The sequence below is a fragment of the Hypanus sabinus genome, chromosome 6 (assembly GCF_030144855.1).
Source record: "Hypanus sabinus isolate sHypSab1 chromosome 6, sHypSab1.hap1, whole genome shotgun sequence".
Classification (NCBI taxonomy): Eukaryota; Metazoa; Chordata; class Chondrichthyes; order Myliobatiformes; family Dasyatidae; genus Hypanus; species Hypanus sabinus.
The window spans coordinates 110,708,656-110,736,464 of record NC_082711.1 but is presented as its reverse complement, the minus strand read 5'-3'; the positions used below and the strand labels follow the sequence as shown (position 1 = coordinate 110,736,464).

At 45.3% G+C, this 27,809-nt stretch overlaps 1 protein-coding gene across 2 annotated transcripts in view; it reads left to right on the top strand.

Annotated features, from left to right (window-relative positions):
* The first annotated feature begins 3,120 nt into the window (after positions 1-3,120).
* The window catches only part of LOC132395752 (leukocyte surface antigen CD53-like), an 87,321-nt gene continuing 62,632 nt past the window's right edge, over positions 3,121-27,809 (top strand). The window contains exons 1-2 of one of the 2 annotated variants that reach the window (XM_059972731.1): positions 3,121-3,237; positions 24,565-24,643. In XM_059972731.1, coding sequence (XP_059828714.1) covers positions 24,581-24,643 — 63 coding nt within the window. In that variant the 5' untranslated portion in view covers positions 3,121-3,237; positions 24,565-24,580. Of the gene's footprint in view, positions 3,363-24,564; positions 24,644-27,809 lie in introns of both variants that reach the window. The other variant, XM_059972732.1, reaches the window with a different exon arrangement.

Sequence of the window (27,809 nt, the reverse complement as noted above, 5' to 3'; positions counted from 1 at the left end):
TCAGCATTCAGGATGAGGTAGTAAATTGGATTAGATGTTGGATTTGTGAGTTGCCTCTCTGTCTGGCGGGTGCAGGGATCGCTGTTGGGAGTGTAGTGGTTAGTGAGGAAGCCCATCAGTGCTTGCAGCGAGATCTGGACCAGCTGGAAAAAGGGCTGAAAAATGACAGATGGAATTTAATGCAGCCAAGTGTGAGGTCTTGCACTTTGGTAGGACCACACAGGGTACGTCTTGCACATTAAGTGGTTGGCACCGAACAGTGCTGTAGAACAAAGGGATCTGGGAATACAGGTCCATAATTCATTAGAAGCAGTGTCATAGGAAGATTGGGGCATAAAGAAAGCTTTTGGCACATTGGCCTTCTTAAATCAAAGTATTGAGTACAGGTGATGGGATGTTATGTTGAATTTGTAAAAGAGACTGTGAGGCTTAATTTGGAGTATTGTGTGTCGTTTTGGTCCCCTACCTACAGGAAAATTGTAAATAAGATTGAAAGAGTGCAGAGAAAATTAACAAGGATGTTGCCAGGTCTGGAGGACCTGAGTCATAAGGGAAGATTGAATAGGTTAGGGCTTCATTCCCTTGGAACATAGATTAGACTGAGAGGAGATTTAATGTAGGTGTGCAGAATTATGAAAGGCATAGAAAGGGTAAATGCAAACAGGCTTTTTCCACTGAGCTTGGGTAGGACTACAACTAAAAGTCATTGTTTAAGGGTTAAAGGTTAAAAGTTGTTTTTAAGGGGAATATGGGGGGAAATTTCTTCGCTCAGAGTGTGGAATGAGCTGCCAGTGCCAACTGATTTATGTGAGCTCTATTTCAACATCTAGGACAAATTTGGGTAGGTACATGGATGGTAGGCATATGGAGGGTGAGGGTCTGTGCACAGGTCAATGGGAGAGGCCAGTTGAAATGGCTCGACACAGCCTAAAGACCTGTTTCTGTGCTGTACTTTCCTATGACTCTAAAAGGGCAATGTGAGCTCATTGGGCCAGATGGCTCTCTTACTGTACTGTATCTCTAAATCTTTAAATTTAAAAAAAACAGCACGTCTATTCATAGAACTTTATGTGACAAATTAACAAGAAAGGAACTTGGCAGTTTCTGTGATGCGTATGTCACCTCTAATACCGGTTCTTCACATTTGTCTGTAAGTAACATTGTTAATAATAGTTGCACTCTCCACAGCCCTGAAAACCAAGAACATACTGCCCGAGCTTCCTCATTTGGCTCAATTCACTTCTCGTTGTTCCTCTCTTCAAAGCTGCTGGTATGTACTCTTCATCTCTTCAACCAACTCCCAAATGGCGACAATCATGGTCGTGGTTTTTGAAGAGGAATCATAAAATAGTTGTTGGTATGGACACACTGGCTCAAAAAATGAGTAAAATGTACAAACCTGTCATTAATGGACATCTGGGGAATCGGAATGTCCACCATTATTGTCCATGGGCACCTGGGCAATTGGAATGTCCACCGTTATCGCCCATGGGCACCTGGGGAATTGGACCATCCACCATTATCGTCCATGGGCACCTGGGGATTCAGGATGAGGGTTACTGCCATTGACAGATGTCATGAAAATTGTTCTTCTGTTGAAGAAGTACAGCACCTGGAAATATACAAACAGAGGACAAACCCATGCACATGCTGGAGGAACTCAGCAGGTCAGGAAGCAACTCTGAAAAGGTACAAATAGTCAATGTTTCTGTCTGAGTCTCTTCGTCAGCATTGGAAAGGGATGGAGGTGGTGCCAGAGTAAAGGGTCAGGGAAGAGGGAAGGAGTACAAGCTGGCAGCTGATAGTTGAGCAATCAGGTGAGTGGGTGGGAGAGGGGAGTGAAGTGAGAAGCTGGCCAGTGATATGTGGAAGAAGTAAAGGGCTGAGGAAGAAGGAATCCAACAGGAGAAGAGAGTGGACCCTGGGAAAAAAGGAAGAAGTAGGAGGACTGGAGGAATGTGATGGTTGGTGAAAAGAAAAGGGGTAAGAGGAGAGGAAGGATTGGGAATGGAAGAAGAGAGTAAAGCAGTGCCATAGAGGCTATCTTTGCAAACCTTTCTGGAGAGAAACACTTCAGCAACATGGAATTAACTAGGGCCTATCTCCAGATTGAGATGTAAGAAGAGTCCAAAGTGGTTTTTCACTGTAAACACTCTCAAAGGGCTTTATCATTATAATTGGCTTATTTTTAGAGTAGCATCTGTGGAACAGGTTCTGCAAGGCTGCCCAGGCATCCGGTGTTACCTGTTACCTAGTTACAAGGATCATCTCTAAAATCTCTAGGCAGTGCTAAAAAGATTAGAAGATTATGGGCTCAGTGCAGAATGCAACAAGTGTAAATTCTTTAAACCAAGCATCACGGCAGTGATGGCTCTGGGCCTGTACTCGGAGGTTAGAAAAATGATGGGCTTTCTCACTGGAATGTGTCAAATACTGAAAGGCCTAAATAGAGTGAATGTGGAGAGGCTGTTTCTGAGAGTGAGAGTGTCTATGACCAGAGGACACAACCTCAGAATAGAGAGACATCCCTTTAGAAGAGAGATGAGGAGGAATCTCTTTAGCCAGAGGGTGGTGAACCTGTGGAATCCATTGTCAGAGACAGCTGTGGAGGCCAAGTCATTGTGGATTTTTAAAGTGGAGGTAGATAGGTTCTTGATTGATCGGTCTATCAAAAATTGAGAAAGCAGGAGAATGGACTTGAGAGGGATAATAAATCAGCCATGATAGAATGGTGGAGCAGACTCAATGGGCTGAATGGCCTAATTCTACTCCCACATCTTGTGGTCTATTGTACAGCGGTGCTAAAAAAGTTTGTGGGCCCTGTAGGATTTTCTTTATTTCTGCGTAAATATGATCTAAAATGTGATCAGATCTTCACATAAGTCCTCAAACTAGGTAAAGAGAGCCCAATTACATATACAGCAAAAAAATTCTACTTGCTCAAGGGGCCAGATCTCATGCCATGTATCTCTGCAAGCCTCAAGCTCAGCGAGGAGAACACAGAGCCATCAGCTGTGCTGCTGTGTCGCTGCAGTGACTGAAATGGACCACCCCCTGTAACTTCCCCTTGCTGCTCGGCTACCAGGAAAGGAAACTGAGTGAAACTAAAAACAAGAGGATGTTGTAATAAGACCTCACTCCTCACTCCCCCACGCATCACCCCAGCAGCAGAACCGCCAGCACAGCCAGGCTCCGAGTCACTCCATCGAGTTTGGTGGGACAGCGGTCACGGGCAAGGTACGGATTGGATAGCGGGAGTCTAGAGCACTCTTCACCAAAGGCTGGGAGAGGAGATTCTCTTGGGCAGAGTCTGTTCGACTGGCTTTTTGACGTGGTCTTGAACAATCGGCTTTGTGATTAAGGTACAACGGTGTCGCACCTCAATTGGATGCAAGCGGACTCTTTCCACTGAGGTTGGGTGAGACGAGATCATGGGTTAAGTGTGGAAAGTGAAATATTTAAGGTGAACATAAGGGGGGAGTTTCTTCACTCGGAGCTGGTCTAAGTGTGAACTGAACTGCCGGCAGAAGTGGGCTGCAGCTGTGATTTCAATACTTAAGAAAAGTTTGGATAGGTCCATGGGTGGGAGGGGTATGCAGGGTTGTGGTCTGGGTGCAGATAGGGTGGAATAATCGTTCGGCATGTATCTGATGGACTGAAAGGCCTTTTCTGTACTGCAGGTTCTGTGACTGTCGAGTTTGAGGAATTGTGTGTTTTCCCCATTCCTGATCTAACAGCCTGTTACCCACACTCCCTCCGTCTCATTCCGGTACTCAGGAGTGTCGCTGTCCTGTCCCCAGATGACTCTCTGTACTAAAGTTCCAATGTGCGCCCTTGCAGAAAGACGTCATGGTGGTTTTTCTCCTAAGAGAAGCTGGGGAATTATTGTTGACGCAGTGGAATCTTTTTCTCCTGCAAAGATTACCTGGCAATTTTCACACTGATATGTACGGAGCATTGCCCCACATTCCAGCTTATTTGTTTTATTTAGAGATATTGTGCGAAACACACTCTTCTGCCCTTTGAGTAGCACCACCCACCAACCACTTACTGACACCAGTCTGATCACCGAACAACCACCCACCAACCACTTACTGAATCCCAGCCCGATCACCAATGACCAGTTAACTTGCCAAACAGTACACCTTTGGACTGTGGGAGGAAACTGGAGCACCTGGAGTAAGTGCAAACATTGCACAGGGAGGCTGTACAAACGCTCCTTACAGAAGACACTGGAGTTGAACTCTGAACTCTGTCACAATAACTGCTACACCACCTTTTTTTTTCATCCAAACTAGGCACCTGCCATATCAACCCTACAGTCCCAAAGAACCTGACAAATTAATCGTCTACATCCTTGTGGCTTATTGTATCTTAATTTTGTTTGAGACACAGCACAGAACAGGCCCGCTTGGCACCTTGGATGTTCAAAAATAACAGTTGCTTTTTGAACATCAAAGGTTCATTTTATTGTCAAGGTATGTGTGTCCAATACAACTGATATTCGTCTTCTCCAGATAGCCGTGAAATACAGGAAGAATGGGAGTGAAGCCACTTGCTCTGTCTTGCTGGGTGAGACATGCAGTGAAAATGCAAATCCTTCCATTCATCAGAAGTAGATGTGTGAAATCAATGGGATGAGAGATGGAGGCGAATCCTGAAATAAACCACTGGTGAATTAGGTGCTGGGCTAAAGAGGCGGGGCACGGTGTAGAAGCAGCCATCACATCCGTTGTGTGCTAGCCTTCAGTAGTCCATTCCTTATCCCGCTCCACACACAGTCTCCTTTACTCGCTTGCCAAATTTTCTCCTAAATCTGTTTCAAGATAAGGTCTAAATACCAGGGGTGCTGGAAATCCTGAGCAACACAGACAGCATTTATGGACGGGGGGGGGGTAAACTATCGCCACTTTGGGCCAAAACACTTGATCAGGATTCCACTTTCCTTCCGTCAATTCCCCTCCATAGGTGCTTAGTCCACCAATCACCCACTCCCCACCACACCTGGCGGATTCCACTTTCCTTCCGTCAATTCCCCTCCTTAGGTTCTTGGTCCACCAATCACCCACTCCCCACCACACCTGATGGTTCCCGCTTTCCTTCCGTCAATTCCCCTCCATAGGTGCTTGGTCCACCAATCACCCACTCCCCACCACACCTGATGGTTCCCGCTTTCCTTCCGTCAATTCCCCTCCATAGGTGCTTGGTCCACCAATCACCAACCACTTACTGATCCCAGTCTGATCACCGAACAGCTTATAATGACCAGTTAACTTGCCAAACAGTACACCTTTGGACTGTGGGAGGAAACTGGAGCACCCGGAGTAAGTGCACACATGAGTAAGTGGTTTTCCATGGTTCATACCTTTAAGGAGACTGGAGGAAGGTATAGTGGGGGTCTCAGAGATAAGCTTTTTTACACAGAGTGGTGGGTGCATGGACCACCCTGTCGGGTATGGTGGTAAAGGCAGATACGTTAGGGGCAGTTAAAGAACTCCTGGACAGGCACATGAATGATAGACAAATGGAGGGTTATGTGGGAGAGAATGGTTGGATTGATCCTTGAGTAGGTCAAAAGGTTAGCACAACATTGTGGACTGAAGGGCCTGTACAGCACTGTGTTCTGCGTTTGTAAGGTTATGAGAAACATATCTAGAGCAGGGATCTGCTATCTTTTACCCATGGGTTGAAATATCTCTTGCTGGAGGGCATGTGTTGCAGGTGAGGGAGGTAAGCTCACGGACTGAGGGGCAAGTGGGTGCATGGAATGTCCTGCCTGGGGTGGCAGTGGAGATAAATACAACAGTGCTCTTAGATAGTCACATCAATATACAGAGAATGGAGCAATGCGGACATTGTGTAGGCAGAAGAGATTAGTTAATTACTAGTTTAATTAGTTTGGCAGAAGCAAACCGATATGCCTGCAAGGAAATGAATCTCGGTAGTGTACAGCGACATACGTACTGTGATCATAGATTTACTTTGAGCATTGAACAGCGTTGTGGGCCCAAAGGGGGCTGCTCCTGCATCATGCTGCTCTGTGTTCTGTGTTGTCCCCCCTCAGTTCTGATGCAAGGCTTTGACATGAAGTGTCAACAATTCCTTTCCCCCTACAGATGCTGCGAGAGTCTGTTGTTCCAGATTCCAGGAACTGCAGATTTCCCTCTCTCCTCCCAACAGCTTCACCACCAGAACCCTTCGGAGCTCGGCATGCTGCCGTAAAATTTCCCCTTAGCCTTAGAATCTCTCAGGGAAACAGTGTTAGCTTCTCCATATGTTCCCAACCACTGAAACCTTACTCACCAACTTAACTCTTTCAGCCCAGCAGATGTCTCTCCCATGTTCTCTCCATGCTTGGGTTACTCCCAGATTCAGAATATTTCTATGAATTTGTTGAACCGGAGGTGAGTGGACTCATGGCAATCAATAACGTTAAAGGCATCTGGGGGCGTAACTTCCAGGTGATTCGAGGAAAGTATAAGGGGGGGCGGTGTGACAGAGGTGTTTTTTTTTAAGAGAGTGGTGGGTGCATGGAACACTACTGGGCTGATGATGGAGGCAGATACATTAGGGGCATTTATATAGGAGGGAAGAATTATGTGGTTAATGCAGGATTCTTAGCAGTGTGGGGGAACCCTGGGACCTTGCCATCCACATCCACAGATCCCTCAAAGTTGCCACACAGTTTGATAGGCTTGTTGAGAAGGTGTAATGGTGTGTTGGCCTTCATTAGGCGGGGGAATAGAGTTCAGGAGCTCAGACACTCAAGAGTACTGCGTTCAGTCCTGGTCGCCTCATTATAGGAATGAGGTGGTAGCATTAGAGAGGGTGAAGAGAAGATTTATACCATGATGCACCTGGATTAGAGAGCATGTCATAGAGTCATAGAAAAGTACATGGAAACTGGCCCTTCAGCACATCCTGTCTGTGCTAAATGATTTAAACTGCCTAGTTAGGCCTGCACCCAGACCAGTGCCCTCCATTCCCTTGCCGCCCATATACTTAGCTGAACTTCTCTTAAACATTGCAATCGAGCTCGCATGCAAGTTACCGGCAGCTTGTTGCACACTCCCACAGCTCTCCTGAAGTTTGCCCTCAAGTTCCTCTCAAACTCTTCACCTCTCACCCTTAACATTCCAAAGTACAAGAAGCATCCTAAAGGCAGGATGACACAACCGTTGCTGACTGAAGAAGTCAAAGCCAACATGAAAACCAAAGACGGCATTTAATAGAGCAAAAATTAGTGGGACGTTAGAGGATTGGAAGCTTTTTAAAAACCAACAGAAGGCATCTAAATAAGTCATAAGGAAGGGAAAGATGGAATATGAAAGGAAGGTAGCCATTGATATTAAAAAGAATATCAGATCCATAAAGTATAAAAGAGGTGAGAATGGATTTCAGACCATCGAAAATTATGCTGGAGAGGTAGTAATGGGGGACAAGAAAATGGCAGAAAAACTGAATAAGTATTTTGACTTGGTCTTCACTGTGGAAGACACCAGCAGTATGCCAGAATTTCAAAAGGTTCGTGGTGGTGGTGGGGGGGGGGGGGGGTTCCAGAAGAGAGTGAAGTTCTGGCCAACTGTGAAGATCCCAGGCAGAAGGTGCTTAGGAATCTGAAAGGTGTGAGCATAGATAAGTTGCCTGGACTGGATGGTGAACCACAGGGCTCTGAACGAGGTGTCTCAAGAGATCATAGAACACTACAGCACAGTACAGACCCTTCAGCCCTCCATGTTGTGCTGACCCATATAATCCTTAATAAAAAAAATACTAAACCCACACTAACCCATAACCCTACCTTTTTCTTTCATCCATGTGCCTGTCCAAGAGGCTCTTAAATACCCCTAATGTTTTAGCCTCCACCACCATCCCTGGCAAGTCATTCCAGGCACCCACAACCCTCTGTGTTTTATTTAAAAAAAACTTGCCCTGATGTCTCCCCTAAACTTCCCTCCCTTAATTTTGTACATATGCCCTCTGGTGTTTGATATTGGTGCCCTGGGAAACAGGTACTGACTATCCACCCTATCTATGCCTCTCATAATCTTGTAGACATCTATCAAATCCCTTCTCATTCTTCTATTCTCCAAAGAGAAAAGTCCCAGCTCTGTTAACCTTGCTTCATATGACTTGTTCTCCAAACCATGGAACATTCTGGTAAATCTCCTCTGCACCCTCCATAGCTATAATGAGGTGACCAGAATTGAACACAATACTCTAAGTGCGGTCTCACCAGAGATTTGTAGAGTTGCAACATGACCTCTCTACCCTTGAACTCAATCCCCCTGTTAATGAAGCCTAGCATCTCATAGGCCTTCTTAACTACCTTATCAACCTGTGCAGCAACCTTAAGGGATGTATGGATTTGAACCCAAGGTCCTTTTGTTTATCCACACTTTTAAGTAATTGACCATTAATCCTGTACTCAATCTTCTGGTTTGTCCTTCCAAAACGCATCACCTCACACTTGTCCGGATTGAACTCCATCTGCCATTTTTCTGCCCAACTCTGCAGCCTGTCTATATCCACTTGTAACCTTCAACAACCTACAGCTCCATCCACAATTCCTCCAATCTTCGTGTCATCCGCAAACTTACTCGCCCATCATTCCACCTCTACATCCAAGTCATTTATAAAAATCACAAATAGCAGGGGTCCCAGGACAGATCCCTGTGGCATTCCACTAGTCACTGACCTCCAGGCAGAATACTTTCCTTCCACAACTACCCTCTGCTTTCTTCCTTTAAGCCAATTTTTTTATCCAAACAGGCAAGGTTCCACTTAACCCATGCCGCATGACTTTCTGGTTGAGTCTCTCGTGAGGGACCTTGTCAAATGCTTTGCTAAAGTCCATGTAGACCACATCCACTGCCCTAATCAATTTCTTTTGTTACCTCTTCAAAAAACTCAATCAGACTCGTGAGGCACGATCTTCCCTTCACAAAGCCATGTTGACTATCCATGAGTAGACTGTTCTTCAGAAGTACAGTAATGATCTTTTAAGGATCAATAAATTCTGGCATTGTTCTGGAGGAATGGTGCTGACATCCGTCGGTCTCGAGAGACCATAGATCTGCGCCTGGAGTTTCCAGGGCACTGGCCTGGGCAGGGTTGTATGGGAGACTGGCTGTTGTCCAAGCTGCAGGCCTTCCCCTCTCCATGCCACCGATGTTGTCCAAGGGAAGGGCACTAGCACCCATGCAGCTTGGCACCGGTGACGTCGCAGAGCAATGTGTTGTTAAGCGCCTTGCTCAAGGACACAAACACACTGCCTCAGCTGAGGCTCGAACCAGTGACCTTGAGGTTACTAGTCTGATGCCTTGCCCACGAGGCCAGTGCCAACACAAGGAATGGAAACTTGCAAATGTCACTCAGCTATTCAAGAAGGTAGAGGGGTAGATTAAAGGAAATTTTAGTCCAGCTAGTCTGACCCCATTACCTCAATGAAGGGAAGATGATGAAGTTGATTGTTCTAGAGGAAGTTTTGGGGTATTAGGAGGCACATGATAAAGCAGCCCAAAGTCAGCATGGGAAAAGTCCTGCCTGAGAAATCTGTTAGACTTTTGAAGAAATATCAAGCAGGATGGACAAAAGAGAGTCGGTGGATTTAGTGTACTTGGATTTTCAGAAGCCCCTTGACAAGGTGCCACACATCAGGCTGCTTAACAAGATAAGAGCCCATGGTATTACAGGAAAGATACTAGCACTGATAGAGCATTGGCTGATCTGCAGGAGGCAAGGGTGGGAATAAAGGGAGCATTTTCTGGTTGTCTGCCAGTGTCTAGTGGTGTTCCATTGGGGTCTATGTTGGGACTGCTTCTTCTTGCATTATAAGTCAACGATTCAAACAACAGAAGTGATGGCTTAGTGGCCAAAGTTCTGGATGATACGAAGATAGGTGGATAGGTAGTGTTGAGGGAGCAGGAAGGCTGTAGAAGATTAGGAGAATACAGTACCAGGAAGTGTATGGTCATGTACTTTGGTAAAAGAAATTAAAGTGTAGTCTATTTTCTAATTGGAGAGAAAATTCAAAAACCTGAGGTGCAAAGGTACATGGGTGTTCTTGTGCAGGCTTCTTTGAGGTTAATTTGCCGGTAGAGTCGGTGGTAAGGAAAGCAAATGCAATGTTTGAGTTCACTTCAAGAGGCCCTAAATATAAATGCATAGCTGTAATGTTGAGACTTTAAAATGCAGTGGTGAGGCCTCTCTCGGAGTTTTGTGAGCAGTTTTGGGCCCCTCATCTTAGAAGGGATGTGTTGACGTCAGGGGGAATTCAAAGGAAGTTCACAAAAATAATTAATGAACTGAAAGGCTGTTATATGAAGTCTCTGGGTCTGTACTCATTGGAGATTAGAATGATGGGGTCTAGAAAAAGTGGATATGGAGAAGGTATTTCCTATAGTGGGGGACTCTAACACTAGATGATGCAGCCTCAGAACAGGGGTGTCAATTTAGAACAGAGATGAGAAGGAATTTCTTCAGCTGGATGGTAGTGTATTTATAGAATTCATCGCTATCGAGGGCTTTGGAAGCCAACTCATTGGGCATACTTAAAGCTGAGGCTAATAGGTTATTGATGAGTCATGGCATCAGAGGTTACAGGGAGAAGGAAGGAAAATGGGGTTGAGAGGGATGATAAATCAGCCACAATGGAATGGGGGAGCAGACTCAATGGGCTGAGTGGCCTAATTCTTGTGGTCTAATTCAGAGAACAATGCTCTAAGGTGGGATGTGGTGTGACAATAGCATAAGGCAAGAGCTTGTTGAGATTGTGCTCAGAGTACTGTGTGCCTAGTCGCCTAGTTCTAGGAAGGATGGCATTAAGCTAGGAATACAGGCGTGGAAGATCCACACGGATGTTGTCAGGAATGGAGGGCTTGAGATATAAGGAGTGACTGGACTGGTTTCACAGGAGCAAAGAAGGCTGAAGGCTGACCTTACAGAAGTATATGAAATCATCAGGAGTGAAAATTAGGTGGAAGGTAGCAGGCCAGTCCCCCCACCACCCCCCCCCCCCCCCAGCATAAGGTATTCCAAAGCTGGCAGGCATAGGTTTAAACAGAGAGGAGGGGTGATTTTAAGGGGATCTGAGCAACAACATTGTCACACAGAGGGTTCAAAGTTGAAAGTATTTATTATAAAAGTACGTACTGTATGTCTCCATATGCAAGCCTGATTCATTTTCTTGCAGGCTTTCATAGTAAATACAAAGAAACACAACAAGATCAATGAAAAACTGTGCACAAAGACTGGCAAACAATCAATGTGCAAATACAAAATAATAAGAAGTAAATAATGTGAGTGAGTCCCTAGGTTGTGGGATCAGTTCAGTGTTGGGGTGAGTGAAGTGGAGCCAGATGGTTGAGGGGTGATAACTGTTCCTGAACCTGGTGGTGTGGACCCTGAGGTTCCTGAACCTCCTCCTTGATGACAGCAGTGAGAAGAGAGCATGTCCTGGGTGTTGGGGGTCCTTGATGATGGACGCTACTTCCCTGCAACAATGCTTCATGTAGATGTGCTCAGTGGTGTGGAGGGCTTTACCCATGATGGCCTGGGCTGTATCCACTACTTTTTTGTAGGCTTTTCTGTGCCAGGGTGTTAGTGATGGGTGTAAAGAAGGATGTCAGACACTTGCAAAATTTACAAGTTAAAGGTTAGCGAGGCATAGGCCAACACGGGTGAATAGGGCTAGCCCAGGAGGGCACTATCGTTGGGCTGAAGGCCTGATTCCCACTGTATAACTCTGACTCTATTGCTGACTTTATCTGCGATACCAGGGCTGATTTCAGATTCGGGCATTTTCCCTGGTGGTTTGGTTGATGCCACATCTCCCACTTGCCACACTGTTACTGAGGGGGGGAGAAAGGAGGGGCCTGTGAGCAAATTTATGGAGCTTGTTTCCACAGGCTTCGCAAAACTGTGCCTGGCTTTTCTGGAGCAGAACAGCACAGGAGGGATTCTGGGGGATTTCCACGTGTTTTGTCAGAGGCTGTCAAGGTAGGGGCATTTGATTTTCAGCATTGGTTTAGACAGCAAGGGGTTTAACCTGATATAGCACGGTACAGGGCATTCAGCCTACAATGTTGTGGGGACCTTTTTGAACTATTTCAACCCTTCCCTCCTATACCGCTCTCCATTTTTCTATCATCCATGTGTCTTTCTAAGAGTTTCTCAAACCCCACCGCTCAATGTATCTGCCTCCAGCACTACCCCAGGCAGAATGTTCAACTCACCCACCACTCTGTTTTTTTAAAAAAACAAGTTGACTCTGACATCCCCCTCTCCAATCACCGGAATATTATGTCCCCTGGTATTAGCCATTTCTAGCCTGGGGAAAGACATTGGCTTTTCACTTGATCCATGTCTCATAGCATCTCATTCACCTCTATCAAGTCACCTCTCATCCCCTTTCACCCCAACGTCTATTCCTGTGGTATCTGTTCGAAAGCATAGGACGTGCTCTCCAATCCAGGCAGCATCCTGGTAAATCTCTGTACCCTCTCTAAAGTTTCCATATCCTTCCTATAATGAGGCAACCTGAACTGAACGCAGTACTCCAAGTGTGGTCTGACAAATGTTGCCACAGCTAAACATTTTTGGTTTTGAGAGTTGGGTGTTGGGGCCACTTCTTTATAGGTTGTCAGTGATCTGGACAATGGAATTGATGGCTTTGTGGCCAAGTTTGCAGACGATACCAAGTTAGGTGGAGGGGCAGGTAGTGTTGAGGAATACAGTGTCAGGTAATGTATGGTCAAGCACTTTGCCTTTATTCTATCTAACGTAGTCTATTTTCTAAATGGGGAGAGAAGCTTAAAAATCTGAACTGCAAACGGACTGGGAATCCTTGTGAAGAATTTCCTGATGGTTAGCTTGCAGTTTGAATCAGTAGTAAGTACGGCAAATGCAATGTTAGTCTTCATTTCATGAGGACCAGAATAAAAATGCAAGGATATAATGCTGAGGCTTTATCAGGCATTTGTCAGCCTGCACTTGCAGTAGTGTGAGTAGTTTTGTGGTATTTATCTAGGAGGAGACGTGCTAGGTTTGGAGAGGGTGCAGAGGATGCTGTCAAGAATGGTGGGATTAACATTTGCGGAGCGTTTGATGGCTCTGGGCCTGTACTTGTGGTCTTCTGAAAACATGGCAGCACAGTGACCATGTCAGTATAGGCTTGGTGCAAAGTGTAACGTGTAAAGTGATCGTGCATGAGGGCTATGAAGGGTGCTGCTTGTTCCGGTGATGACTGATTTTTGTCATACATGAGTCATAACAACTTGGTGAAATAAGTAAGATAATAATAGTGAAAAAAAGATGTGGCAAATTTCACAGGAAATGGGAAAATTCTTGTGACTTATAGAATAACCAATAGGAAAGAGGCAGGGACTGTCACCCAGGGGACATGAGGAGAGCTTACCTAATAATGTCATTTAACGAGACCCTGCCTTGTAATGTATTGTTAGCTCGAGTCTGCCCTATAATGTGTCATTCAGAAAGGGCAATAGGAAAGAGGCAGATGGTCTCCCAGGGGTCATTTAGAGTTTCAGATGTGTGCACTCAGCAAATGATTCATTAGTGGCTCACAGTTTCCAAGTTTTTTCTTTCTAGATCCTGATGCTGGAACTTCCCCGAGCATTTGACTTGCAAGTACAAATACAGTGGACTCTGGTTCATTGGAACCAGTACGTTGTGACCCGGTTAAGCGGCAGCTCCAACTAGTCAAATTTCATGGAAATAGTTTAAAAAGGTTTTAACAAAAAAGACGAACAAGAGTAATAAATTATGTATTTAAATGAAATACAGAACAAATTAGAACACTAATAATGCTACTACAATGCTATAAGCTGCATTTGTTCCTCATAGTTATCAACAGAGGAATTTATCCAGAGTACTCTGCTGTCTTCTCTGTTAATGAACAAAATCAGCGCGGTTACCAAGTGTAGATGATGTAGCCTTCTTACAATGCTATCAATAACTACATCCTCCAAATATTCATTTTCATTGTAACATTCAACATGACTGTCAATCCCTTCAAATTCTTCATAGTTCCCAACTTGTTGAAGTAGTGAAATCATTTCATTTTCACTCCCGGCCATTTTTGGCATTTCTGAGCCTGAATGCTTGAAACGGTGGTGAGTAAACCAGTTTTGAGTTGTCTTACTGCTTATCTCTCATCTACTGTTGGTGACACAAATCACTGCTTTTGAACATTAGCATGCAAAAGTCACACTATTTTAAAAGCTGTTACCCCTAAGCGGATTGTGGTACCCAACAGTCATGCAAGTGCATACAACTGACGCCTGTTCAGCAACAGTCTCCTGCCCCAGTTAAGTGGCATAGTGTCCCAAATAGATGAAGGGAATCCCGGCTATTTTCCTGATTTGTTTCCATTCTTGAAGTGTTGACCCAAATAAGCAGCTCACCAATTAACTGAGGGGTTCTGAATGCCATTAGCTGAGGGATTAATTCTTGCATTCCATTTCTATAACGAGAATCAAAGACTGCCCCATTGCTCCATTCTCTCCTTAAGGTTGGCAGTGTCGTGGCTAGTGTAAAACTTTGTTTTTCTTTGTACTTGCACATTGCTTATTTGTCAAGTCTTTGTTTATCTGTACTTTCTCATTGGTTCTATTGTGTTTCTTTGTTCTACTGTGAACACCCACAAGAAAATTAATCTGAGGTATATAATGGCATACACACTCTCTGGTAATAAAATTACTTAGAACATTGCCAGGATGCAGAGCTGGGCTGAGAAGAGGCAGAGGGACTTCAATCTGGAGAAGTATGAAGTGGTTCACTTTGTAAGGTTGAACTTGAAGAAAGAGCACAGGGTTAATGCAGGATTAGCTAGGGCCTTTTCTCTTTGGAGCAAAGCAGAATGATAGGCTGAAGATGAGAAAATCTTCAGATGCTGGAAATCCAAGCAACACATGTAAAATGCTAGAGAAATCCAGCAGGTCAGGCAGCATCTATGGAAAAGGCTAAACAGTCGATGTTTCATCAGGACTGCATGAACGGTCTGAAGCCAAAACATCGACTGTTTACTCTTTTCTATAGATGCTGCCTGGTCTGCAGCTAGGCCTGAAGGCCTGTTTCCAAATGGAACGGGCACCAAGGCGCCAGTTTGGAATGGACACATTGGTCAAGAGATAAGAGTGAGATTACTGTGAATTAATGCCGAATTGTGGAGACTTCTTTGGAATAGACACAGGACAGAAGAGAGAGCAGTGGGCCAGTTAGCTTTGATACACAGTTTGGAATTTGGACGAATCCGGAACTGTTCGGGGTCTTTAGAACATAGAACAGTACCAATCTTTCGACCCACGATATTGTGCTGACCTTTTAACTAAGATCAATCCAGCCCTTTTCACACACCCACCACCCTGTCTTTATATTTAAAGAAAACCTCCTCTGACCTCCTATACTTTCCTTCCTACACCTCTGGTATTAGTCAGTTTCACCCTGGGAAAAAGTCTCTGATGGTCAGACAGCAGGGTGTGGCCTTGCTCTTCCTTCAGATGAGAAGCTGAGTCATCACTGGTCCAAATGTTCATTATATTGTCAAAGTATGAACACAACTCTGATACTTGTCTTCTCCAGATAACCAGGGAATATAGAAAGACCATGGCCATGGATGAAAGGAAAGACATCAACTTCCCACCCCCAGCACAAAACAGAAACTGAACAAATTTTGCAGACCCCAAAATCCCCCCACCCTCGCAGAAAAAAAGTGTGACAATAACAATCCCACCCCTTGACTATCTCTGACCCTCTCATTTGCAGGAAAAATGACAGCGACAATAACAATCCCCGACCCCCTCACTCGCAGAAAAGAACAATGACAGTAGCACCAAAGCTCCCAACCCCTTCTCCTACTCACAATAGATTAACAGATCACCACCCACCTACCACTCGTCCACGAGAAAGAAAACAATGCAAATCTGAAAGAAGCCAATATGAAGTAAAGTCCAATAATCACATAAATCTCACAATATTGGACAATATCTTTTCATCTGCATACGAGGAGAACACTGCACAAGCTACAAACTCGGTCCTTCTGTAAAGAGTGACCGCCGACCAAGGGGCAGAGCACACTGACCCCCTTTGCATTCACCTCGACGTTTCAGTCTTCCTTGCCACTTCAAGATGGAGTCATTCATGATCCCCACAGCTTGTCTCTGGACTTTTCCACAAATCAGCTTGTGAGCTTGTGTTCTTGGACCTTTTCAGCAACCCCCCCCCCCAACCCCCATCTCTGATCTCCACAAGGCAGCTCTCCAGACACAGTATAGAATGGAATCGGTTAACAGCTGCAGTTCCTGAAGCAGGGTGGGGTCTGCATTGTCAGCAAGTAACGCCTGTTCCTCTTCAGCTGAGAAACACAACTAGCAATACATTGTGGTTTGCAAATGTCTTGTTACATAGCACAGCTTCCCGAGGATTTCCTAGAGAGAGTGAGAGAGTGAGTGTCTGAGAGAGAAACAGAAAGAGAGGCAGTGAGAGAGAGAGACAGATACAGAGAGGGAGATCTATTTCATTCAGATACAATGGAGAAACAGCTTCTAAATCACCTGACAAATGTGTCTTAGACATAGACTAACAATCCCAGAATGAGTGTTCAAATCCCACCATTGCACCTGGGAAAGATAAACACTGTTAGACATTTAGAGTTAATATATTTCCTTGATATAGTCAACAACAGCTAGCTTGCTGTAAAAACCCTCTTGTGCCCTTCAGGGAGGAGATCTAGCATCCTTACGCAGATTGGCCAAAGACAGCACTGTGGTTAGTTCTTAAAGGGTCTAGCAACCTGTGATAATGTCACCCAGATTCCACATAAGAAAAAAAACTAAAAACATTTCACCAGGATGTTGCATGAATTATGGAGTATTATCTTTAAGGAGATGTTGAACAAACATGGGCTGTTTTCTCTTGAGCATCAGAGGCTGAGGTGTGATCTGTAGAATATTTAAAATTAAGAGAGACATAGATAGTCAGCCTGGTGGAGATGTCAAATATTAACAGTCATGGGTTTAAGGTGAGTGGGGAAAGTTTATATCAGAGAACACAGAGGTTTAACCAAGAAGCAGAACAGCGGAGACATTTCAGCAGTAAACTATATTTTACTAAAAAAACCCTGCAAAATAACAAGCCACAACACAAGAGAGAACAGATGTTAAACATGACAAGGTAGCTGGAGGTTTGGAACAACTGGCTGAGGCTGGCTGGTTTGATGTTTGTACAAATAGACTGTAGATGATGAGTTGGAAACAAGTGGCAAATGATTTCTTTTAGCTGGACACAAACCGGGAGGTGCCTGCCTGTGCAGGCTGAACAGTTAAAAAGGGATTTACAAAGTAGGCTTTAACACTGACAATGGTAGGTGCCTGCAATGAGCTGCCCGAGGAAGGTGGTGGGTTCTGAACTGGAATCAGGTTTATTGTCACGGACGTATGTTGTGAAATTTGTTGTTCTGCAGCAATCATACAATGTAATATACAAAAAATGTCACAAATTGCAGTAAGAAGTGGGACAAAAAGAGAGCAAAATAGTGAGGTAACACACACAAAATACTGGAGGAACTCAGCAGGTCAGGCAGCATCTACAGAAATGAATAAACAGTCAGTGTTTGGGCTGAGACCCTTCTTCAAAACCAGATAAAATAGTAAGCTGGTGTTCACGGGTTCATTGTCCACTCAGAAATCTGATGGTGAAGGGGAAGAAGCAATCCCTGAAAAGTTGAGTGTGTGCCTTTAGGTTCCTGTCCCTCCTCCTTGATTGTAGCCATGAAAAGTGGGCATGTCCTGGGTGATGGGGTCCTTACCAAAGGATGCCGCCATTCCGAGACATCGCGTTTTGAAGATGTCCTCACTGCTGGGAGGCTGGTGCCTGTGATGGAGCTGGCTGAGTTTACAACTGTGTGCAGCTTTTTCCAATCATGGGCAATGTTCTCTCCATATCAGATGGTAATGCAGCCATTTAGAGTGGTTTCCACAGAACATCTGCAGAAATTTGTGAGTGTGTTTGGTGACAGACCTATTCTCTTCAAACTCTTAATGAAATGTAGCCACTGTTGTGACTTCTTTGTATTACTTTAATATGTTGGGCTCAGAGATGTTAATACCTGAAAATCTGAAGTCATTTACAGGCATCCATCAATCATGGCAGCAATATCGAATTCTACACTCAATGGCCACATCATTAGGTACCCCTGTACACCTGCTCATTAATGCAAATATCTGATCAGCCAATCATGTGGCAGAAACTCAATGCATAAAAGTATGCAGGCATGGTCAAGAGGTTCAGTTGTTCAGACCAAACATCAGAATGGGGAAGGAATGTGATCTATTGACTTTGTTGGTGCCAGATGGGTTTGAGTATCTCAGAAAGTGATAATCTCCTGGGATTTCAAACACAACAGTCCTAGAATATACAAAGAATGGTGCAAAAAAAAACAAAAAATGAGTGGCAATTCTGTGAGTGAAAGCACCTTTTTAATGAGAGAGAGAGGTCAGAGGAGAATGGCCAGACTGGTTCAAGCTGACAGGAAGGTGACAGCAACTCAATGCATTACAACATTGGTGTGCAAAAGAGCATCTATGAATGCACAACACATCAAACCTTGAAATGGACAGGCTACAGCAACAGAAAACCAAGATCACAGTATCTTTTAGGGTACTTCCTAAACTTGATAAAGTGGCCACTGAGTGTTGAGTCAGCTAGCAAGTACACACAGGCCATTCAACCCATCATGTCCATGCTCACCATCAATGCCATTCAGCAGTGCTTGATCTGCAGCCTACTAGTCTTGACAATTCAAGTGCTCTTTCATATACTTGCTAAATGTTGTGTGAGTCTCTGCCTCCACCACCCCCTCAGCAGTGTGTTCCAGATTCCCTCTAACCTTCCCTTACCTAAGTCGCTAGTAGGCACTGCTTATTCCATCGCAGGAAAAGCCCTCCCCACCATTGAGCATATCTACAAAGGCCACTGCCACAAGAAAGCAGTATCCACCATCAAGGGCCTCCACATTCCAGACCATGCTCTCTTCCTGCTGCCACCATCGGACAAGAGGTACAGGAGCCTCAGGTTCCACACCACCAGGTTCAGGAACAGTTATTAACCTAAAACCATCAGGCTCCTGAACTAGTGTGGATAACTTCACTCACCTCAACTCTGACTAGATTCCACAGCCCACAGGCTCCCTTTCAAGGCCTCTACAACTCGTGTCCTCAGTGTTATATTTATTTTCACTGTTTGACTTCCTTTGCACATTATCCGTATGTGTAATTTCCCATAAAAATCTATTTTGTTTCTTTTATCCCTGTAATCTCCTGCAGCAAGACAAATCTCAGGGTAATATATGGCAACATTTACATATCTTGCTCATAAATTTACTTTGAACTTTGAACTATGCCCTCTTACGGTTGTGGCACTTCTATGCCAGGGCAGTGCTTCCAAGTATTAACTCTAAGCCCCTCCTAATTTTGTATGTGTCTGTCAGTTTGTCCCTCAACCTTCCCCACTGCAAACAAAACAAGGCGAGCTCTCTCCAGACTCCTCTCATAACTGGCAAGAGGCTCATATGCATGCACGTTTTTCTTGGTGGAAGCCATAACTCTGCATCTAATAAATAATGGCTGAAATAAGAGCTTGCCTCTGAAGTAAAACACACAGAATGCTGCAGGTCAGTGCAGGATCTGCGGAAATGAATAAACAGTCAGCGCTTCAGGCCAAGACCCTTCATCAAGACTGGCTGCAACTGGCCTCTTTGAATGAGACTGGGCTAGATTCGTTTTATTTGTCACGTGTACATTGATACATGCAGTGAAATGCATCGCTGGTGTCAAATCAAATCAGCGAGGATTGTTGTAGGGGCAGCGCACAAGTGTTGCTATGCTTCCAGCACTAACGGAGCACTGCCACAACTCACTAACCCTAACCCGTACATCGTTGGAGTGTGGGAGGAATCCAGAGGAAACCCATGGGGTCAGGGGGAATGCACAAACTCCTTCCAGGCAGTGCGGGGTGCAATAAATAGTATAGCCAGGCACCCTCCCTCCACTGAACTCCGGGCCCCTCGTAAATCAATTGGCCAGAATAGTCCTCTCTAGAATCTGACTACTCAGCCACATATTACATTGCACTATGTCAGTGTTACCATCCAAGGTGACAGCTCCAGAACTGAGGCTGTAATTGAAAACCTTCGACAGACAGCCCGCACCATATTCCCAAAGCACACACTCCACTCAGTTCAGACAGACAAAGCGGGACGACTGCTGGTGAGGCTGCACTGGATTCTAGCCTCCTTACTTAAGGAATGATACACTGGCTTTGGAGGTAGTACAGAGGAGGTTCATCAGGTCCATTCCTGGGATGAGAGGGTTGGCCTTTGAGGGGAGATTGAGTCACCTTGGACTGTACTTGCTGGAATTGAGTTGAATTGACATTATTACTTACATCCTATACACAGATGAGTAAAATCTTTACATTACGTCTCCGTCTAAATGTGCAATTTAGAGTAATTTGAAATTAATAGTATGTACAACAGGACAGTCAATATAACATAGAAATACAATTGTGTCAGTGTGAATTAATCAGTCTGATGGCCTGGTGGAAGAAGCTGTCCTGGAGCCTGTTGGTCCTGGCTTTTATGCTGTGGTACCATTTCCCAGATGGTAGCAGCTGGAATGTAGTTGGGATGACTCTGATCCCCAATGATCCTTCAGGCCCTTTTTTACACACCTGTCTCTGTAAATGTTCTGAAAAGTGGGAAGTTCACATCTACAGATGCACTGGGCTGTCTGCACCACTCTCTGCAGAGTCCTGCGATTGAGGGAAGTACAGTTCCCATACCAGGCAGTGATGCAGCCAGTCAGGATGCTCTCAATTGTGCCCCAGACCAAAATTCTTCACCCATCTTAGGTGAAAGAGGCACTGTTGTGTTTTCGTTGAGTAGCTTAAAGCTGTTCACTCTCTCAACCTCAGATCCATTGATGTCAATAGGGGTTAGCCTGTCTCCATTCCTCCTGCTCCTTTGCTTTTGGGACATTGAGGGAGAGCTTGTTTTCTTGACACCACTGTGTCAGGATGATGACTTCTTCTCTGTAGGCTGTCTCATTATTATTTGAGATTAGGCCAACCAATGTAGTATCGTCAGCAAATTTAATTAGCAGATTGGAGCATGGGTGGCAACACAGTCATGGGTATAGAGAGAGTAAAGGAGGGGGCTTAGGACACAGACCTGAGGGGCTCCTGTGTTGAGGGTCAGAGGGGCAGAGGTGAGGGAATCCAGTCTTACCACCTGCCAGAATTCTGACAGGAAGTCCAGGATCGAGCTCCACAAGGCAGGGTTAAGGCCGAGGTCTCTGAGCTTCTTATCAAGCTTGGATGGAACTATGGTGTTGAATGCTGAACTGTAGTCCAAGAACAGCATTCTCACATAATTCGAAAGGATGAGAGGAACTCTTACAGACAGATATAAAACAATCTTTTATTTTATTTTGAGATATAGTGTGGAACAGGCCATGCCACCCAGCAACCCACCCATTTAACCCTAGTCTAGTCACAGGACAATTTACAATGAGCAATTAACCTGCTGACCAGTATATTTTTGGATTGTGGGAGGAACCCAGAGCACCTGGAGGAAACCCACATGGTTAACGGGGAGGATGTACAGACTGCAATGGAATTGAACTCCAAACTTCATTCCACTCTGAGCTGTAATGACATTGTGCCAACTGCTATGCTACGGTGGTGACCACGGTATTTTGCAATTCTTATGTAGTGATACAGCCTGGCAACTTATGAAAGGAATGGATGGTGAGACAAGAACTAGGGGACATGGTCTCAAGATTCAGGGAAATAGATTTAGGATGGATATGAGCAGGAACTGCTTTTCCCAGAGAGTAGTGAATCTGTGGAGTTCTCTGTCCAGGGAAGCTGTAGATTCTGTGGCCCTCCATTGGTCAAAGTTGACCATGTTACCTACATTGTTGGTTCAGTGCTGTCTAAGGCTGACAAGACCAATGTGAGAGTGGCAACCTCTGTTGCAAAAGTTGCGTCCGTAAGTGGTCCCATCTGTGCAGGAGATCCAGCGTTCCTCTTTGTGGGCCCATTTGTCTTCAGCCACTTTCAGGAATTTTTCCTTGCCTGACTAGAGGATGTCTTTGGGAACACGGCCATCCTGCATGCAGCAGACGTGACCAAACCAGCACAGCCTGCGCTGCTGAGCAGGGTGTACACGCCAGGGGGCCGGCGCGAGAGACAACCTCAGTATTGGGTACTCTGCCTCTCCAGGAGATGCCCAAACTGTGACAAAGACACCTTAAATAGAAGGTGTTGAGCCTCCTCTCCTGCTTAGCATGTGCTGTCCAGGTCTCACTGCCCTACAGCAGTGTGCTGGTGAAGCAAGCACCGTACACTGCCATCCTCGTTTTGACTGAGAGTTTGGAATTCTCCCAGACTCGTGTGGTGAGGCAGCAAGAGTTGGTGCACCCTTCCCAATCTGCTTGCCGATTTCTGTGCCCAAGGAGAGGTTGCTGCTGATGATGGACCCCAGGTGTGTGAACTGATGGACAACATCCAGTTTGTAGTTATCAATGGTAATGACTGGTGGTGGCTCCATGTCTTGCCCCAAGACACTCATCTTTTTCAGGCTGATAGCCAGACCAAATTCCTTGCAGACTGGGAGAAGTGATCCATCAAACTCTGGAGGTTTTTGTGGCGTGTGTGTTGTGACTGCTGCATCATCAGCAAACGGCATGTCTCCAATTGTGGGAAAGCAGAAACTCCTCATTAAATATATTGAAGACACAGTTAGATTGACTGTTACGTAGCAGAGGGATTAAGGGCAATGGGGGAAAAGGCAGGAAGGTGGAGCTGAGTTCATGGTCAGATCCGCCACGACCTTATTGGCTTGATGGCCAATGGCCTACTCCTGCTCCTATTTCTTGTGTTCTAACGTTCAAGAATATTCTTAAGGCTTCCTTGTGAATGTGGATATTCCAGTGTGTCATGGGCAGTGTGTGTGTCTTTGTATGTGTGAATGAGTGTGCATATGGGGGGGGGGAGATGTGTAGGTGTACGTGTGTGTATCTGTATGTTAGTGCATATATAGGTTTACATGTGTGTGTGTGTGTAGTCAGTTGAAACTGAGAGAATAAATAACTTGTCAACTCTTTTGAAGGTGCTTCAGGTTTGTGTTTGTGTGCGTCTGATGAAGTGCACAGTGTCCTGTATCAGGAAGTGAACAACAGGATGTGGGCACATTCTGACAACAGTTTGCAACACAGCCAGAGTCTGCTAATGCACGAGATTATATCACCACTTGCTTGTTCAATCATTCCATTTCTTTATGTCATTTCTGAGTAATTTGTTTCTCATACTACTGTCTTTCTAGATCAATCCTTGCCATTCTAAGGTGGGTCGATGTACTTCACAGCAAATGAGTTTCCTTTTCTGATTTGCTGTTGTCTTTGGAAATGCAGTGGCAAATGAATGCTCAGCCCACACAAGCAGCAATGATGTTTGTGACTGGATGATTTCACTTGGGGACCGGGTGGGGGTGGGGGGATGAATATCAGCTTAGAGACCTGGTGGTTTCCTGGTCTTGCAACTGTTGTCTTACTTTTAACGTCAATGTCCCCTTTGGTCATGCACCCGGCCTTCAGCACGGTTTTCCTCCAGATCATCATGGAAGCGAGGCAGGCAATGGAAACTATACAGTTAACATGCAAGACTATTGTATGCACTCAGACCTGTACTCAGTGGCCATGTTATTGGGTACATCTGCTTGTTAATGCAGACTTCTGATCAACCAATCATGTGTCAGCAACTCAATGTGTAAAAACATGCAGATGTGGTCAAGAGGTTCAGTTATTCAGACCAAACCTCAGAACGGGGAAGAAATTTGATCTAAATGACTTAAACCGTGCAAAGTTTTTTGCTGCCAGAGTGGTTTGAGTATCTCAGAAACTGCTGACTTCCTGGGATTTTCACACACAACAGTCTCTAGAATTTACAGAGAATGGTGTGAAAAACAAAAAACCATCCAGTGAGTGGTAGTTCTGTGAGTGAAAATGCCTTGTTAATGAGAGAGGTCAGAGGAGAATGGCCAGACTGGTTCAAGCTGACAGGAAGGAGACAGTAACTCCAATAACCAGGCGCTACAACAGTGGTGTGCAGAAGAGCATCTCTGAATGCACATGTTGAACCTTGAAGTGGACGGGCTACAGCAGCAGAAGACCATGAACATACACTCAGTGAACACTTTACATGAAGTACCTAATAAAGTGGCCACTGAGTGTAAATAGATTAAGTTTCGATTGTTATGGTGATGGGGAAGGTGGACTGGTGGCCAGTGAAAGGGTCACCCATATTCTGGCCAAATGATATAGGTCAGCAAGGTCAAGTGGGCCAGTTCCTGTGCTGTAGTGATCTATGAATCTGTAACTGTGCAATGTTGCTGGGACTGGGTCTTATTTACAAAGATGAGGTGTGTCCTGAAGAACCGGCATTATGCCTTGATGGGATGTGGAATAACGTTGGGCTTTTCTGCCGCAGGTGAGAAGCTTTCAGGATGGCTTTCGGATGTTTAAAGACACTGAAGTATATGCTGTTTGCATTCAACCTGCTATTTTGGGTGAGTACTGGAATGATCCTCACAGGAAAAACAAACTCTGCAGTTGAATGTAATAATTCACCCCGTGCAGTGAGGGGTTGTTACCCTACATTGTTTCGAGTCACAGGAGAGCCCCAGACACCATTACTGCCGATCCCTCTTTGACGATTGTCACCTTGCCATGGTGGAGGGGCTGGTGAGTTCCCGAGATCGATGGTTCCTGGAGCTTAGCTCCTGGTAGGGTCACCCATGGTGGAAAGGTGAAGGGAGAGCTTCCAGCAATCCAACGAAGGCCTCAGTGGTGGAGCTGGCAGAAGGTGATGCCACATCACGCCAGTGAAGGCGGGTGAAGGACCCTCAGTTGTCTTGCACTCCATGCCACTGGACCCTGACCCCGATCTATCAAGGGCCGTGTGGTAGCAGCCCGTGCTTCACCTTCCCCATGTTAAGCAAGATCACACACACAGGCGTTCTCCTTTAAGGAAACCTATCAGAATATGTGGATCCTGGATTGGCCTGAATAGAGTTCTGAGGGCCTACCAATAGACAACCCCACACTCAACTCGAGTAGATGCTGTGTGCATCTACAATAGTGTAACTAATGTCCCACAGGCACAGTTAGCCAGCATTCCACCCCTCCTGCTGACCCAGAGTCGTGTCACCCTCCCTTCACTCTGTATCCCGTGTCCTGGCCCAGCAACCCACAAGTTAACCCTAGCCTAACCACAGGACAATTTACAATGACCAATTAACCTACCCGGTACCTCTCTGGAATGTGGGAGGAAACCAGAGCACCAGGACAAAACACAAGCATTCTACGGTGAGGACGTACAGTCTCCATATAGAGGACACTGGGATTGAACTCAGAATTCCAACACCTCGAGCTGTAATAGTGTCACACTAACTGCTATGCTACAACAGCATCCCCAATTTGCATCCTTAATCTGGAGCCATATGACATAGGAGTAGAATTAGGCCATTCAGCCCATCAAGTTTGCTCTGCCATTCCATCATAGATGACTCATTATCCTTCCCAACCCCATTCTCCTGCCTTCTCCCAGTAACATTTGTCCTTCTAGAAACTTGTAATATCTCGAAAATGACAGCCCGATTGCTCTGAGAACATAGAATTTTGGTCATGCATGAACCAACAGTAACATTGAGGAGAATGCACTACAGACCTATAGAACATGACAAGTACAATACAATATCCAATGTGTGGACTGGAGCAAGTACGATGTCAGCCAAACTGGAAGGAAATTATCCACGGGTTGCAAAGCAGCAGGAACCAACTCTCCTTGGTCTCCACCCATGAAGATCAAGAGGGGCACAAATTTGACTGGGCAGCAGTGAAAGTCACTGCACAAGCAAACACATGGCACACAAGAGAATTCCAAGAAGCCCGGCTTTCCGTGAACAAATCTGTAAACATGCATCGATATCTCAATCCCATTTAAAAGCCAATGCAGGCAAAAATTCCAGACCATGGCACTCCAGTGTTTGCCACGCAGCCAATCAGTAACAAGAGCCCCTCCCTACCTCACAATTGAGTTTCTGTAATCGACCAATCAGCTGATTGATACGTAAATAAAGGCCAAGCATCAGGAGGACACACCACAAATTAACAACGCACTGATGATGTCTCCTTGTAGGGCAATGAAACACTTGCCAATGGATTGCCAAGATTGGAGAACAGCTCAAACCAAACATTAGTGGTTGTCCATCTCACCACAGGGGAAAAAAGGCCAAGTTCACTCAACCTATTCCCAGAAGGCATGCTCCCCAAACCAGGCAACATCTGTGTAAATCTCCTCTACGCCCTTTCTATGGCTTCCACATCCTTCCTATAGTGAGGCGACTAGAACTGAGCACAGTACTCCAAGTGGGGTCTGACCAGGGTCCTATATGGCTGCAACATTACGTCTCTGCTCCTAAACTCAATCCCATGATTGATGAAGGCCTATGCTTTCTTAACCACAGATTCAACCTGCAGAGCAGCTTTGAGTGTTCTATGGACTCGGACCCCAACGTCCCTCTGATCCTCCACGCTGCCAAGAGTCTTACCATTAATACTACATTCTGTCATCATATTTGACCTACCAAAATGGACCACCTCACACTTACCTGGGTTGAACTCCATCTGCCACTTATCGGCCCAGTTTTGCATCCTATCAATGTCCCGCTGTAACCTCTGACAGCCCTCCACACTACCCACAACACCGTCAACCTTTGTGTCTTCAGCAAATGTACTAACCCATCCATCCACTTCCTCATCCAGGTCATTTATAAAAACCACAAAGAGTAGGGGGTCCCAGAACAGATCCCAGAGGCACACCATTGGTCACTGACCTCCATACAGAATATGATCTGTCACTTTTTGCCTTCAGTGGGCAAGTCAATTCTGGATCCAAAGAGCAAGGTCCCCTTGGATCAATCTAACCCTTCCTTCCAGCAGAGCCCTCCATTTTTCTATCATCCATCTGCCTACTGCGTGTAAGAGTCTCTTAATTGTCCCTAAAATATCTGCCTCTACCCTGGCAGTGCGTTCCATACATGCACCGCTCTCTGACATCTCCCTTATACGTTCCTCCAATCACCTTAAAATTATGCCCCATCATATTAGCCATTTCCACCCCGGAGAGAGGTCTCTGGTTGTCCACTCTATCTATGCCACTTATACATCTCTGTCAAGTTGCCTCTTATCCTCCTTCACTCCAAAGAGAACAAAGCTTTGATTGAATTTTAATTAAAATACCTTTGGCTCCTCTGCTGAATCTCAGGATTCATTTTCTCCCTCATTCCACACATTCCCATTGCCTCAAGCCTGGCCAATGAACAGTGAAGCGGAGCCATCCTTTTACAGTCAGTCCTGCTGTTGGAGGAGCAGCGGGTGGGTTTAGAGAAAGGGGAAGGATCAGAGGGAGGGGGCAGGGGGAGGAGAAGGTGGGTGAGGTGCACCACTTAGGTAGCACTGAGAGAAGGACGACTCCTGTGTGGAGGCTGAAGGGTAATTTTGATGTCATTTTGTGCAGAGCTGTACTGGTAAGATGCCTGTATTTTGTTGGTCTTCATTAGTTGTGGGACTGAGTTCAAGAGCCGTGAGGTAATGTTGCATCTCTGTAAAACTCTGATTAGACCACATTTGGAGTACTGCATTTGGTTCCGGTCACCTCATTATAGGAAGGAT